General features: G+C 41.7%; 1 protein-coding gene across 1 annotated transcript in view; it reads left to right on the top strand.

The window, feature by feature from the left end:
• ANOS1 (anosmin 1) overlaps positions 1-16,970 on the top strand; it is a 124,594-nt gene that overhangs the window by 102,594 nt on the left and 5,030 nt on the right. The window contains exons 10-13 of the mRNA XM_064143033.1: positions 7,770-7,864; positions 10,154-10,325; positions 12,291-12,511; positions 16,256-16,397. Coding sequence (XP_063999103.1) covers positions 7,770-7,864; positions 10,154-10,325; positions 12,291-12,511; positions 16,256-16,397 — 630 coding nt within the window. The remainder of the gene's footprint in view (positions 1-7,769; positions 7,865-10,153; positions 10,326-12,290; positions 12,512-16,255; positions 16,398-16,970) is intronic.

Genomic DNA, 16,970 nt, shown 5'->3' with positions numbered 1-16,970 from the left:
AGTGAAGTAGACATCACCCTTGTTTTCCTTTCACAGCTTACAATCTAGTCCTTCTCACCAAAACATCCTAGCTAGCTTCAAACTAGCATAGGGTAGAGGTAATCTGCCTTACAGAGTATCCTAAAATTAAATTAATGAATATAAACATCTTTAACCCCTGAGGCTTCCCAGATCTAGATGGAGACAGAAATCCTGGGGCTCAGGCCTGTCTTTAAATGACATGCTAATTATTCATCTGATTTTCAGAAAGGCATACAATTTTATTATGCAAGAATGTGTTGTATAGAAAGTTTGTTTTAAGTGGCATAATGTGAGAAACAAAATCTACAGCTTTGCTTATACACCATGTAAGGGCAGGAAGCAGTATAGTTTGCCTTGTTAGAAAGTGTTTATTGAATGAAGTTTAAATATCAGCTGAGGGGTTTGGTGTTTATTTTAATTATACTGCTTCAATAGGTGATTATTAGAGAGTTCTTTTTCTCAGAGGTGTCATGAATACCATGAAATTCATAACCTAACATTTAACACTTTGGGGTTGTTTTTTGCTCTTTTACTACTGGATGAACCAATGCACAGGCAGCTAAAGAGCCAGGCCTGTTTTTAAAGAGAGCTTCTCTAAAATGCCAGAGACAGCACACATGGACAACATCGTTTTTAAAAGGAAGGGTGCAGAAGGGCTCACAATGTGGTAGCAAATCAGTGCAGCATTTTGTCATTACTTGAAGCTGAAGTGTGCTTACCTTTGTGTGCTGAGGTTGATGACTCTCTTTACATTTGCTGGACTACCATAAATAATGTTTGTTATTCTGTCATCATTTCCTGCCCTATCATTAACTCCAGATTCAAATGTTGGCAAGAAATGGCATCATTGAGAGAGGTGTAGAACAGTCTGGAACACAAACCCTATGAGGAGAGGCTGAGGGAGCTGGGGGTGTTTAGTCTGGAGAAGAGGAGGCTCAGGGGTGACCTTATGGCTGTCTACAACTGGGCACACTGCTGGCTCATCTTCAGCCTACTATCTACCGGCAGCCCCAGGTCCCTTTCTTCCTGGCTGCTCTCAGCCACTCAATCCCCAGCCTGTAGTGCTGCTTGGGGTTGTTGTGGACAAAGTGCAGAACCCTGCACTTGGCCTTATTAAATCTTATCTCATTGGCCTCTGCCCACCCATCCAGCCTGTCTAGGTCCCTCTGCAGGGCTCTCCTACCTTCCAACAGATCAACACTTGCTCCTAGCTTGGTGTCATCTGCGAACTTACATTACTCAGAAGCTTTTAAGATCAACCTCCCAGTATGAGAAGAAAAACAAAAACCTTGTTGCCAGTCACAAATAATCATTGCTATTTGTGACATAGCAGATTTAACGATCGATACCAAACCCAAGTGTTTAGCTACACGCAGAACAAATAGCAATGATAATTGTCTTATTGAATAGCTTCACAGGAATGTCAGTCTCCTTATGAAATTCTGTTTGAAGAAAAGTTAGCTTCTGAAGACAGAAGATTAATCTGCTGTTAATTGTCTTCTAAACTTTGATAACAATTGCTTTTGATGCGCAGCTTGCATATTATACAGATGTATTTTGGAAGGAGTCAGTTGGCTGAGATAACTTGGTGAAAAATACAGAGTACCATTTCTTCTTTACTGAAATACTCATTTGACATATACTCATTTATATTCAGTGAGCACTTCTGTACTGCCAGGCAAAGGTATTCATGTAAGTATGTCTTATTTTGTAGTCTACTTATTTTTTTTCAACCATATTTTATTCTAATGGGAAAATCTATCAGGGGCTGCTTGTTAATTACTTTGCTGTCACAGTGCAGAAATCAGCTTGATGTTATTGTGTTTATTGATGCCAGGCATCTTGATTGTAATGAAACCTTAATTTGAGCTGCTGTTTTTAAGCAAGCTTGCTCTCAAATCTTGTTTTTCAGCAAATCTCATTTGATTATTTTTTCTAATAGGTTTTTGTAATGTGGTAGCCTGCATATTAGTGGTGTCACAGCTGGCATTAATTGGCATTTTTATGTGAAATTGTACAGACCCTCCATCCAACAGCCAACCATCAAACAGAATAATATACAGCTCTAGACCTGAAATGCTTTTACAGCAGTGGCTGTTGTCATTTTCACCACTTGACTGGGTGGAATAGGAGTAAGGAGCCATGAAGTACTTTGGCCAAAGCCCTTTGGCAAGCTACCAGCTGAACTAGCCCTGGTTCCCAAAACAGTCTGCTGCAATTTCCTTGCTGTAGATCACAGAAATACAAATAAATACATACCTCTTTAAATCTATTTACCTGGTCTCCTGGAGTGAAAGTAGGTTGTTCTCATTGGGTTGTAAGAACAAACTTCACTGCTGTTCCTGTCAATGCTGTGCCAGGTTTCTAGCTATGAAGTGGGCTTCAGTTCCTCATTACTGTCAAGTTGACACTCTTCTGCAACAATAAATGTAATATAAAGCAGGAAAAAAAACTATTTGAGGCAAAGAAAGGAGCTGACTGCAGTTACATGGTAGAAAAAAGGAAATCCCATTAGATGAAATTACTCACAGGGTTGAAAGTAATGAAACTAGAAAAGAGACAAGGAAGAGAGAACTCTTCTGGGCACTATGTCCAGGGGGTCTCAGGCAGGAGCTCAGGTGCAGGAGGAGTACGATGTAACGCTGGCCATGCAGGCTGATTGCGGGCAGACGAGTGGGGTCTGCTTCTGGGAACTGAGCGGCAGTGGCATGCACCAGGCAGTAAGGCAGCAGGTGTGCAGTAGGGTGCATGGCTGCACGGGAGACTGAGCGGCAGTGGCATGCAGCAGGCAGTGACAAGGCAGCAGGTGTGCAGTAGGGTGCATGGCTGCACGGGAGACTGAGCGGCAGTGGCATGCAGCAGGCAGTGACAAGGCAGCAGGTGTGCAGTAGGGTGCATGGCTGCACGGGAGACTGAGCGGCAGTGGCATGCAGCAGGCAGTGACAAGGCAGCAGGTGTGCAGTAGGGTGCATGGCTGCACGGGAGACTGAGCGGCAGTGGCATGCAGCAGGCAGTGACAAGGCAGCAGGTGTGCAGTAGGGTGCATGGCTGCACGGGAGACTGAGCGGCAGTGGCATGCAGCAGGCAGTGACAAGGCAGCAGGTGTGCAGTAGGGTGCATGGCTGCACGGGAGACTGAGCGGCAGTGGCATGCAGCAGGCAGTAAGGCAGCAGGTGTGCAGTAGGGTGCATGGCTGCACGGGAGACTGAGCGGCAGTGGCATGCAGCAGGCAGTAAGGTGGCAGGTGTGCAGTAGGGTGCATGGCCGCACGGGAGACTGAGCGGCAGTGGCATGCAGCAGGCAGTGACAAGGCAGCAGGTGTGCAGTAGGTGCATGGCTGCACGGGAGACTGAGCGGCAGTGGCATGCAGCAGGCAGTGACAAGGCAGCAGGTGTGCAGTAGGGTGCATGGCTGCACGGGAGACTGAGCGGCAGTGGCATGCAGCAGGCAGTAAGGTGGCAGGTGTGCAGTAGGGTGCATGGCCGCACGGGAGACTGAGCGGCAGTGGCATGCAGCAGGCAGTGACAAGGCAGCAGGTGTGCAGTAGGGTGCATGGCTGCACGGGAGACTGAGCGGCAGTGGCATGCAGCAGGCAGTGACAAGGCAGCAGGTGTGCAGTAGGGTGCATGGCCGCACGGGAGACTGAGCGGCAGTGGCATGCAGCAGGCAGTAAGGCAGCAGGTGTGCAGTAGGGTGCATGGCTGCATGGGAGACTGAGCGGCAGTGGCATGCAGCAGGCAGTAAGGCGGCAGGTGTGCTGCCAGCAATAGAACAAGGGGACACAGTCTCAAGTTGTGCCAGGGGAAGTCTAGGCTGGATGTTAGGAGGAAGTTGTTGGCAGAGAGAGTGATTGGCTTTGGAATGGGCTGCCCAGGGAGGTGATGGAGTCACTGTCCCTGGAGGTGTTCAAGCAAAGCCTGGCTGAGGCACTCAGTGCCATGGTCTAGCTGAGTGGCTAGGGCTGGGTGCTAGGTTGGCCTGGATGATCTTGGAGGTCTCTTCCAACCTGCTTGATTCTATGGTTCTATGATTCTACCTCTGTTTATGGGCAGAAAAACATGTTCAGGCAGGGCAAGGCATGAATAAGCCTGTTTGGGCCTATGGGCCCTCCACCACACTAAGCATCTTATGCTTTTGTGATGCCTGTATGTAAACCTTTTTAAGGCTAGGGACTTATTTTATCCTTTAGAAAATGTACTTGAAAACTGATAGCCAAAATAATTAATGTTAGCAATTAGTTTATTTGAACAGATTAGTTCCGCGCAGCTCTCCGAGAGCTCTAAAAGTCTGGCTTGGGCAACTGGAGGTTATTTACATATCAGTAACTTTCAGAGATTTTGAAAGGAATTTTCCTGGTTTGTGGCAGCTTTTTTTCTTTTTAATTAAAAAAAAAAACAAAACACCACCTTGGAAATAAAAGTAATTGTTTGAGTAAGTTATCTGCTGCAGCAGCCCCTTAAGGAGTTCTGACTTAAGTGACCATTCTGTTGACTGATTGCACAAGCTTAGAGCTGCTCAAATAAGAGTGCTAGCACTTAGTGTGTCCTTCAAGTTCACTGTTTCTGTACAAATATTTTGAGTCCTGGGAAATGTGAATGCTTTCTGTTTGTGCAAGTGAAAGCCTTTTTAGTGTGCTTCATGAGAGAAATGAATCATAGAATCATAGAATCATAGAATCAACCAGGTTGGAAGAGACCTCCAAGCTTTATAAAGACTCCTAATTGTAATGACAGAATCAAGAAAATTCCAAACTATTAAGAAGGAGATGGATTATACACATAAAAAAAAAAGAGATTTATCCTGTGATACCTGAAATATCAAGGAACCAGTGTGAAGGACTCTGGCAGGTTCTTTCCAGGGTTATGTATCTGTTCCAGAAAGGATAGCAGAGCTTTCTTACAAAGCTGGCCAAAGTCAGTCACATTACATTCTGCATATTCTGTTAATATTAACTGCTCAAATGGCTTTTCAGAATAAGATGTGGTTATGGGTTACACTTGCAACCTTAGCTTGGCTTAGTTCAGCACCATTTGATTTTGGGGTAGTAGCTGACATTCAGCTAGGCTGCAGCTAGTACCTACCAGTCCAGCACCTACCACTGAGTTTGTAATGGACAGCTGAGATAAAATTACAGTGGTGATCTCACTAGGAGATTGTGTATTGCTGAGAAGTCTGGAGAAGGTTTTCTTCTGAGTGGAAATGAGAAACATAACCACCCCCGTTCTTCTTTTATAAGGGAAAAAGAAGACCCTGGCTAGTGCTGCCACGACAGGGCATATTCCAGATGAGGTACTTGTATGCAAAATGGGTTTTGAAATAACTTCTAATTACATACTCACTGAAAAGAAAGAAAATCTTATCTTCAATACAGGTTGTTATCAGAATACCAGACATGAGCACTATTAAACATAGAATTAATTTGTTCCTGTTGTTGAAATAAAATATGAAATTATGCTTATTAAAAGCCTTCATCCTATATTTACAGTCCAAGTTGATAGGAGAGGAAATAACAGATCTTTTTAACCTCTTTCTGATTTTCTTGCTCAGATAGGAAGGTTGTCAAAAACCATAGCTGTTTGCAAAAGGGTTACTGAGTTTCCTAATACAAGAGAGGGGAAGTAGGAGGAGAGAAAAGAACTGAGAACAGTACCTCACATGAGGAATGGAGGTAGAGCTGCAACAGAGAACAGTACCTCACATAAGGAATGGAGGTAGAGCTGCAACAGAGAACAGTACCTCACATAAGGAATGGAGGTAGAGCTGCAACAGAGAACAGTACCTCACATAAGGAATGGAGGTAGAGCTGCAACAGAGGGCAGTACCTCACATAAGGGATGGAGGTAGAGCTGCAATAAAATGCAAATAGAATTCTACTGTGATGGGAGTTGAAAATAGCAAAGATCTTGGGTTGCAACCTGTTTAATTAAATTTCTGAACAGAGGCTTAGTAGATCTCTCCACTGATGTATTTGATACATCTGGATGCTGTGCTGCTGATGCTTAGGATTTATCTTTTCCCAGTTGCCCCTGTGGGGATATTCAGTGACCTGCCTGAGGTAAGGGTCTTACTCAGCTCTTGATGTTTTGATAACAGCAAGGCTTAATTGGTTTGGATAATCTCTCCAAAGCAGAGAGTAAGTTTCTTATGGATTGCAAGTGAAAATTATTATAGTGAAAATAGTCATTTTTGTAGCTTCATAAAGAGCAATCTGAATCTCAGCCTTACATGCAGGTAATTTAATAGATTAAAATGAAGAGTTGTGATTATCAGATTATATCCAATCAATTAGAGATTCACCATGGTTAATTTGCAGAGACTCTACATTGTTAATATACCATGCTTAATATGACAACATGAAGTTTTCATGTACCAAGCAGCAAAATGTTTGCTTTGTTTGTCCTGGAAGGGGGGGTGCAAGCAGGTGACAGACAATAACTGATCAAAGTGGAATAAGTGAAATCAGACAAAACCAGCATACAAATGCAGTGTGAGTTTGTGTCTTCATCCAATAGGCACATCAATTGGGAAAGCCCAGCAACAAAGAAGCGTATGAAAACACATCTGTTTCTTTCTTTAGTTTTAAATTGGTGTGTGTGTGGGGGGGGGAACACAAGGCAGTGAGTTATTTCTTTTATAATTTTCTTCTTGGAAAAAATGTTGTTTTCAAAGAAATCAGATAAATAACATATGTGTCATTGTAAAAATAGCTGCTACAAAGATCTATTTCCAGGAGATTCTAACAGTTTTTGGGTTGTTGGTCTTTTTTTTTTTTACCAGAATACCATTTGAACTAGTTTCAGGTGCTACTTATTTTTCTGTAGTTTACAATCCTTCCCTTCTGCATCCAAATTGCTAATAGCAGTCTAATGCCAGATCAGCCCTCAAGGCATCCAAGGTATTTGTTTTCCCTCCTGAAACCCACAATCAGGCACTTGGCATTAGTGGCTGTGTCATAGCAAGCTAATTAATAATAACTGACTTAAGTTTGTATCCCCTGGAGGAGAAGTAAATCCAGAAACATGACAGGATGTATTTACAGAACCTGGTGATTTTTTCTTCTTTTGTCTAATTCTTCCTTACCCTTTCTTTTGCTTCCTTATGCTGTTGGTATTAGAAAATAAAATAGGAAGGCTGGAAAAGGGTTGTAGGCTTCTATGATTGATACTGCGGCAACTGTTGTCATTTACATACATGCAAGCAAACTCAAGCCCTTGGTGTTACTCCTGAGAGTCAAGACTAGAATTTCATCTGGACAGATGCTGAACAGGTCTTATAATGTATTCTGAAAGGTGAAAGATCAGGGATTTACAGACATTTTCACATATCTTCAGGCACAATTTTCTCCAGTAGCACCACGCATTGCAATGGTCCAACAGTCACAGGCTGTTGACATGAAGTCATTTCTATCATTTGCAAGATGTTTGGAAGTAGCAGCATTGAGATTTTGTATTTCTAATGCTTAATTCAAGTGCTTTATTTAAAAATGTATGTAAGTAGTACATCCTTATATATCCAAAAATGTAAGTACACTAATCTGAGTTATTTCCAATAGCTGATGTAAGATTTAAGTTACATAGATGTTTAGTGTTGTTTCCATACTGTTGAGGGATGCCTAGGGACAAGTGAGAAACTGCCAGCTCTGAAGTATTTAAAATTCCTTCTGTTTTTATCCAGAGAAGCCAGAAAAGTTTAAATGGTGAAAGGACAATTATAATATATGTATTTTCTTTTCTTTTTATATCATGTAGATATCAGCATGAATCAGTTCCAGGTCCACTGGTTACTGGAATCCTGTGCACACAATGATACCAAAGGACTTAGGAAAGTAACTGAGCTGACTTATGTAAGTCTCTATTCAGCCTTCTGATTTGACTTCTAAGCAGCAAGAAAAAGGATCATTCTGAATCATAATGCAGTATGCTTTATAACATGTTTCACAGATAAGAATGTTCCTTTTTTATGTTTCTCTTTGGCAAAACATAACAATTATGCATCTGGACTGGTTTGCATTTAGTTGTTTTGAGTTCTTTTCATCCACACTAGGCTGAAATCTTATCTTTTTTGCCTGTGTTACTCAGAAAACAAGAGCAGGCAAGCAAAATTCCTAGCAAAGTACTTACATAATTCTAAAGCATATAGAACATAGAGCTTTATCTGTAATTAGATAGGACTCTAGAACAGTGCAAATACTGAACAGTATTAAGATCAATTAATAAACTAGGTTGTACTGTAGACATGCAGGTGGGTTTCACAACCCTGAGGCTAGTAGCAAAATAAGTTAAAAAGTGAGTTGAAAAATACTAGACATTAAATTGTGAAGTTGGACAGATACTAGATAAGGAGAAAACACACATGTCAGCCCAAATATATGTTGCAGTGGCAGGTTTTTGTGCTCAATTTGTTAGCAGTCTACTGTCATCCATCTATGAGAACAACACATTAATGTGGTTGGTGCATCACAGTTGATTTAGTGGGTTATGGAGAATAGGAGAAATCACAATTCGCCTTTCCTTCTTACCCAGACCTATATTACCAGATCAATTCAGTGGAGTTAATGGCATGTAAGAGTATAATAAATCAAAAGGAGTCCTCTCATACAGGAATCTCTTACCTTATAAGATTCACTGTTGTGTGGGGTCAGCAAAATAAATATTATAGATATACAAAAAAACCCTCATGACCTAATGTTATGCTCAGTCACCATGCTTCAGAAGACAGGAGGAAATTAACATTGAAGAAGTTTATGTTCACCAAATGTGAGGAAAGACTCTACATCTGCCCAAATGCATTACAGGATTAGTTAGTTTAATTTCTTTGCAATCACTTTATGGTAATTAGTTGAATCTGCTTTGAGAAATTTGGTTTCTTTGAAAAAAAAAGAAGATAATTACAAGCAAAGAGTAGAAGGTGGATGCTATGAAAAGCTTGATACTGGATCCAATAGGTCAAAGTGTTGAGCTTATAGGCCCTGTCACAATTTTAGGGAGGCATCAAGAAGCTTAAACCACTCTCCCAGCAGGTGGAAGGTAAGGAATCAAGTCCCATCCTGTGTTAAGCCGAATTTGTATGCCACGTTGAAAATGATCTTCTAAGTGGAAGTTAGAATAATCCAATTTGGGATTAGAAAAAAAGAGGAAATTATGCAGAAGAACACTGGAAACTAATTTGCCTTTGGACTGGGCTGCCCAGGGAGGTGGCGGAGTCACAGTCCCTGGAGGTGTTGAAGAAAAGCCTGGATGAGGCACTTGGTGCCATGGTCTGGTTGACTGGATAGGGCTGGGGGATAGGTTGGCCTGGATGATCTTGGAGGTCTCTTCCAACCTGCTTGATTCTATGATTCTAATAAAAAAGAAAGGAAAGTAAAAGGAAAGTAAAAGGAAATAAAGATGTAAAATGCAGTGAAAGACTTTTGACCATATTGGACATCTTTGCAGGAATAAAAAAGTACAAAACCAAACAACAAAAAAATCCAATTTTACTTATATATGATTTATGTTAAAGCTTTCAGGTTGTAAGATTCAAAAAATGCTTTAGGCACCCATAAGAATTTAGTAGGACAATTACATTTTCTGTAAAGTTTTCTTCTCCAGTCAATGGCTTCACACACATTGACTGTGGAACTTTCCTTCCTTAGAAGAAGACACAAGTAGTTAATGTAATAAAGTGGAAAAAAATGAACCCCTAATGCCATGCTGGACTTTGAATGCACTTTAAAAAACTTAAATGCAGATGAAGCCTGTCATTTACAGCTGCTTAACTTCACTTATTACCTTTAGTTAATTCCATTAGCACTTACATCCTCATGTTGCTACCCCTACTGCCATCATGTCACAGAGGCTGTTCTAAGTGCTAGAAGCCAGTTGCTTTGATGCAAGGTGGTGAAGGAACTGTGCAGAATTGAAGGACATATCCAAATACTAATATATTTTACTGCTCAAAAATAATCATAACGTGGGCAATGTTTCCTTTGTTCTCTGAGTAAAAGCTATTTTGGCATGTGTTAAGTATAACAGGAAATATTTCATTGGAGAGAACTTTTTAATCTTCTGCCAACCTGATTTTTCATTCTTTTTTTTTTTTCTTCTAGAGGTCTGTATGCAGCATGGTAACCTTTGTGTTTTTCTTTTTGTAGGAAAACTACATGATTCTGAAGGACTTGGCATTCTCATGCAAATATAAAGTGACTGTTTTGCCTGCAAAATCTAAAGGTCGATTTAAGGCTGAGAGTACTTTCTTTGTTACCCCACCTTGTTCTATGTTTAAAGAAAAAAACCACAAGCACATTAATTGTCCTGCTGAAGGAGGTGAGGCATGATCTGGAGAACTAGGCAAATAGTTTCAAATGCATTTATAATCCTCCCCTGAAAAATAAAAAGACAACTTTAAAAGCAGTTCTAAAATTGGAAATGAAAGATTCTGAACATTGGAATGGGCTGCTTAGGGAGGTGGTGGAGTCACTGTCCCTGCAGGTGTTCAAGAAAAGACTGGATGAGGCACTTAGTGCCATGGTCTAGGGCTGGGTGCTAGGTTGGCCTGGATGATCTTGGAGGTCTCTTCCAACCTGCTTGATTCTATGATTCTATCCACACCTCAGTTCCGTGATATGAGTTCTGCCATATCCACTACAGCAACTAGATGGGAGAAAATAGAGTTTTCTTTGAAGTCTCACTCTTCTACCAGTGTAACTAGCAGCAATAAGCACACTTGAGCTCAAAGTACCCGGTGACATTTCCTGGGGTTTTTCTAACTGTCCATTCTACCTGTGCTGCTCTTGTGATTCTAGCATCACTGAATTAGGCTGTGTTAGAAAGGAGTTAGGAGGATGAAGAGCTCAAACATGTCTGTTGTTCTTTGGGTTGACTAATAAAAGAAGTAAAATACAAATGAGCAAAAGCCAAGAAAAAAACTTATGCTGAAGAGCTGTGCTGGAGGAAGTCTAGGCTGGATGTTAGGAGGAAGTTCTTCCCAGAGAGAGTGATTGGCATTGGAATGGGCTGCCCAGGGAGGTGGTGGAGTCACCGTCCCTGGAGGTGTTCAGGAGCAGACTGGATGAGGCACTTAGTGCCATGGTCTAGTTGACTGGCTAGGGCTGGGTGCTAGGTTGGACTGGATGATCTTGGAGGTCTCTTCCAACCTGCTTGATTCTATGATTGTACGATTAACGCTTCTGTGAAAAACCAACTAAAGTACAGAACAGTATAGATTTTGGCTGGCATATCCCCATTCTGTCAATTAGGTGATCATTTTAGTGGACTGCTTATAAACCTATGACAGCATTTGTTGTTACACAGTTTTTATTTTTGTAAGGGGGAGCAGTTTCTCAGTTAGTTATTGTGATGATGGCAGCTAAATGTAATTATACCGGCATGACCCCTCTTTTGAATGGTTTGCTGCTGATAGAAGCTGCTTTTTCTGTTTGATTTTGCTTACATTAATTGTGTTCTCAAACAACAACTAAAGGCACTCATAACTTTGGCAACATTGCCACAACGATAGGTATTTCTAAAGTGTAATGGGAAGAGCAGAATTGTGGAGCTATTAGTCAGAAAGGACCTCTGGAGTTAGCTAGCACAACCACATACTTGAAGCAGAACTGTTGCCAGCACTAGGTGAGGTCAGACATGGCTTTGTACAGCCAAGTCTGGAAACTTCTCTCTTCAGTTAGTGGGTGACTCTCTCACTTTGAGTCCCTGCCATCCCCAAGGTGCTCTATGTGTCACCTCAGAGTCCTGCTGATCACCATTACCATTTCCTCACCATTCCTCCTGGCAGTTTCCAGCACTGCAGCCTTCCTGGGCAACTTGCTGCTCAGGCACATGTTTTCTCTAATCAGAGTTCCTCTAATAACTTGTACTGCAGTTTAAGAGCACGAAATTTACTTTTTAACTGTATCATGGAGTTCTGTGCTATCCTGTGTGTTTTCTTGTCATCTCAAAACTGAAAATTTGACCTCAGGTTTCCTGAAATAGAGGAGCAGGAGGACAGCTGCCTGTGACTGACACATGCATATTTACACGCCATAGGCTTTCCTTTCTGTTACCTGCAGCTGATAGCATTTGATTTGAACTTTGAATTTGGCCAAAAATGCCAAATAAAATTTAAGACAGGGATTTTTAACACTGAAAATGCAGTCAGAAGACTGGACAGGACTATGGATAACACCATAAAGAGAGCTCTGCCTACCTTTGATTTATAGAACTGAATGAAGCTCATTGAACATTATCTATCTCTCAAAGTTTAGCTTATCTTTTTGCTTTCCAAATTTATAGTGCCAGTTCTACCCAAAGTGTTGGCCAAACCCGAGAACCTATCTGCGTCTTTCATTGTTCAGGAAGGGAACATCACTGGTCATTTTTCTTGGAAGATATCTCAGGCTGACATTCACCAGCCCATGACGGGGTTTCAAGTCACTTGGGCAGAAGTAACCACAGAAAGCCGGCAGAACAGCTTACCCAACAGCATCATTTCGCAGTCACAGATACTGCCAGCGGTAAGTTGCTTGTTTCTTTCCTATGCTGTTGGCTTCGTGAGTCTTCCTATGCATGCCTTATTTTTAATGTTTCCTATACATGCCTTATTTTGAATGTTTCCTATATATGCCTTAATTTGAATGTTTCCTATACATGCCTTATTTTGAATGTTTAGTGCTGATGCAGACATCACACACAGTATTCTCTGGCTCTGCAGACTGGTTTGAGCAGGACATGCTCAGTTTTTCCTCCTTGCTGGTGGCACAAACCACAGCTACTCTTCTTGATGACACATTGCTGGGAACTGGCTGGAAAATGGGGGGCACAAGCCCCTAGAAGCTTGTACAATCAAGACTTGGATGTAAGGTCTGAGTACTGAAGCACAGTAAGCCACAGCACTGTGTGTGAAGAAGCTCAGAGGAATGTGTCCTTGAGCCTTCTAATAAGCAGCTTCTGTGGGAGTGTCTGCAGAGTAGGAGGGAAATAGGAGGAATATGCAAATTCCAATACTTAGGTGCACTAAATGGCTGTAACAGTAACTGCAAGTAGGGAGGATTATGCATATTCAAATATTTAGATGTGCCAAATGCTAGTGAACAGTACCACGTTGCATGCTGGGTGTGCTCAATTTTCTCACCCTCACTGAAAGGATGTGCCTTGTAACTTGGAGTCTGATGCTCTCAATAAAGAGTTGGGTTGCTTGGATAGCACAGCTCATATTGAGCCATCTCCTTGCTTTCTCTTCCCGTCCACGACACGTCAAACATATTAGTGTGCACAGATGTCCAATTAGCAACCACTGTCTGAGAAGTGCCTGAAGGGAGGAAAAATCATCTGTGTGGAAATATGTGTTTTTCTTAATTTCTTTTGGTGATCAGGCTGTTCACCTTGGTGGTTATTGCATTTTCACTAATTATTTGGTGTTTGACAGGACTATGGATAACACCAGTCTGAACCCAACCTGAAGCTCCCAGCCTGAAGCACAGACACAAAGCTTTCTTGATTTGGGTTCATCCCTGGCTACAAACTCATCCTCTGCAGTCCTTTCTGTGACAGGTTCAGATCCCCCCACCCACACCACTCCACAGGTGCAGAGGTGCCACGAGCAAAGAGCATCTCTCACTTCCCAGAGCTTGGGAGGATGCAAAATGATGCCACACAGCTCCCTGCCATGCTCCCAGCAGGGCAATCCCACAAAGGTCATAGAGAGGAGCAAGGGCTATCAGCCTTAAAGCACAGGAACCAAGCTGTTGGATTTAAGAGAATTTTCTCTTCCCTGAATCAGAGAATCATGGAATGGCTTGAGCTGGAAGGGACCTTAAAGATCATTTAGCTCCAAACCCCTGCCATGGGCAGGGACACCTCCCATTAGACCAGATTGCTTGAAGCCTCACCCAGCCTAGTCTTAAACACGGTCAGGGATGAGGCATCCACAACTTCTCTGGCAAGCTGTTGAGTCACTCGTTGTTCCAAAATGCAATGGACAGATAATGTAAAGCAGAACTGGATTTCACTGTTTACTGCAAGAGCAAGAATTAACAATTAGAATTCTTCCTTCTATTTCCTTTAAGAACAGCCTTTGCTATTTCAACTGCTCATCTGGTAGAGACAGGTGGAGGAGCACCACATTCAGACTCTGCTGCTAGATCCACCAAAGCCAGCAGAAGACCTTAAGTAACTGACCTTGATCCAAAGTCTGCTACCAATGTTGAGAGCCTTTTCTATTCACCTCAGAGAACTGGATTGAGGCAATTGTGTCTGGAGCAGAACTAGCTGACAATCTGTTCACAGCATTTGTTTCATCAAAGAATGTGTTAAATGTTTTGCTGGGCACATCTTAATGTTGAGTGCATTTTCCACAAATCCAAGACAAGGTTCTCACCATTCTGTCTTAATTCCTAGCAGCTTGCCCTAGGGCTAAAGCACCATCATTTCAAAGCCTGTCTTTCTGGGGGACAATAACAAAGTGGACTGCAGATGCTCTAAAATTATGGGGAAACTACCATGCAGCTTCTGGAACTGTTTGATTCAGTTTAGTACAGGCTGGGTATGATCTGCAGCAATTCACTCAAAGCTCAACCTAGAGTCAAGAACAGAACTGCCTTGAAGTGGTTGCTCAGTCACAGACCTTTGGCTTGCAAACAACCACTTTAGCAAAGTTACAGACCACGTGGTGTTAATTTTCACTTCATTTATCTTCTGTATTTTTAGGAACAGGAATATGTTTTATTCAGAAATTCTATTCCTTGTTGATCCAGTTAGGTCTCAAATCTATGTAACGTTTTATTTGAAACACTCCTTTCCATTGTGTTATGCTTTCATTTATTAATCTTTATTTTCCTCTGGATTCACTACTATAAAGTCTGGAGGTTCATTTCATAATTATCTGCCTTCAGAGAGAGAGTGATTTGCCATTGGAATGGGCTGCCCAGGAAGGTGGTGGAGTCACCATCCCTGGAGGTGTTCAAGAAAAGCCTGGATGAGGCACTTAGTGCCATGGTCTAGTTGACTGGCTAGGGCTGGGTGCTAGGTTGGCCTGGATGATCTTGGAGCTCTCTTCCAACCTGGTTGATTCTATGATTCTATATATATCTGGCTATTTCTGGCTATCTGAAGAAAATTGACCTGAGATAGTATGTCCTACTTGTCAAGAATCACCAGACTGGAGGATATTGTATAGTGAGAATCATTAACTAATTCTTGGTAGCCTCTGACTGATAAAAAATTAATATTTAAACAACCAGGGCTGAAATGTACAGGTCCCAGCTGCCAGAGGAGTGCTTGAACAAGCAGAGTGATGTATGAGCACAGTGTATGCACTCTACTTATCTACATTCTCTCTATCCTACCTGTTCACTGTTTCATATGAGATGGAACAGGTTCAGCAGGGTCTATTACGAGCAGCCTCATCTTGGAATAGGTGCAAATTTGGCAGTAAAACTACACATTTCTCCCCACCTTTTCTCTCTCTCCTTTACTGTCTATTCTGGCAGAAAGCACAAATTATTAGTTATTAGCACATCTCACTTAGGCCCCACTCATGGTGCTGGGTGCAATGTCAACCAGGAGAACTTGCTCTGCAAATTTCTGTCCAGCCCAGCTTAGCTGGTCACAGAAGCACACCATGCCCACACTGTCTGCCATCACTGCCCTGCTGTCCATATCCTGAGACTGGGCCTTTCTAGCTTGGGATAAGATAAAGCAGGGCTTTTGATTCCTTAATAGTCTCTGGATTTTAGGTGGATGTGTTCCCATTTGGAAGCATTTATTAATTGGCCAATTAATAGAGTTTACAGGCCTATTCAGAATAACATTTTTACTGAGAAGAAAGCTTAGGAAGTTTTTTCTTGGGTTTGGGGGTTTTTGATTTTTTAATTTTGGTTTGGTTTGGTTTTAATTTGCTTAGTGGTTTTGTTGTTGTTGTTGTTGGGGTGGGTGTTGTTTTTTGGTTTGGTTTTGGTGTTTTTTTAGTGATAAGCATATAATCCATTTTCCAGAACACAAAAGGAACAACTTGTACCTGGAAACTTGTACCATGAAACCATAACATTCTGGTTTAAAACAAATGGAGTGGCAAGAAAAAAACCTTCTATACAAACTCTCAACAAAGTGATGGATACATTAGATCATTTTAACAGCATTCTGAGAGAACAGTTTGAGGGTGCCTAGAGTAATGGAATATGTTTAAAACAATGATTTGAGTGCAACAACCATGTTTTATATTCAGATGCTCTGAGAATTCATGTGATTTGTTTATTTTTTAGGATCATTATGTACTTACTGTGCCAAATCTGAGGCCATCAATGCTGTACCGCTTGGAAGTTCAGGTGCTGACAACTGGTGGGGAAGGGCCAGCTACAATAAAGTCATTCAGAACACCTGACCTTCCTCCATTTTCACCCCACAGTAAGTACTGCACCATTTTGCCATGGCATTACATGTTACAAAACTTTAGTCCACATATAAACAGTTTTCTTGAGCCTTAGAATCGTTGTTGGTTCCATCAGCATTTCATAGACCATGGATGTGTGAAGATATTGGGAGGTTCCCCCTCTAACTATCCATCAACATTGAAAGAGGCAATTGCAATCTCACAAATGCTTTTCATTCCATCACAGTGCTTTGGCTTATGCTTGTAGCATTTGGGATTCAAAGTTGGTCTGTCCTCCAGGTGCTAGCTGGGCCTGGGATTCCTTAGCTTTCAAGATGAGATTTTTCAGGGTGCATTCAGTCCAGCGTGGCTAGAACCTGATCATATTTCTAAAGCAATGCAAACCTCTTAATGGCCATTCTCAGCATTTCAGGTTTGTGGAAGCTACAGCTCAGCATTGCAAAGTGCAGTAAAATATATAATGAAGTATTCCAAGATTCATCTGCTCGAATATTTATGTGCTTTCACAGTCCCACTAGAGTTAATCATAGTATAATCATAGAAGTATAATCATAGAATCAAACAGGTTGGAAGAGATCTCCAGTCCA

The sequence above is a fragment of the Pogoniulus pusillus genome, chromosome 5 (assembly GCF_015220805.1).
Source record: "Pogoniulus pusillus isolate bPogPus1 chromosome 5, bPogPus1.pri, whole genome shotgun sequence".
Taxonomy (NCBI): Eukaryota; Metazoa; Chordata; class Aves; order Piciformes; family Lybiidae; genus Pogoniulus; species Pogoniulus pusillus.
Note: the sequence above shows the minus strand (reverse complement) of the source record. Positions and strands in the feature narration are given on the sequence as shown.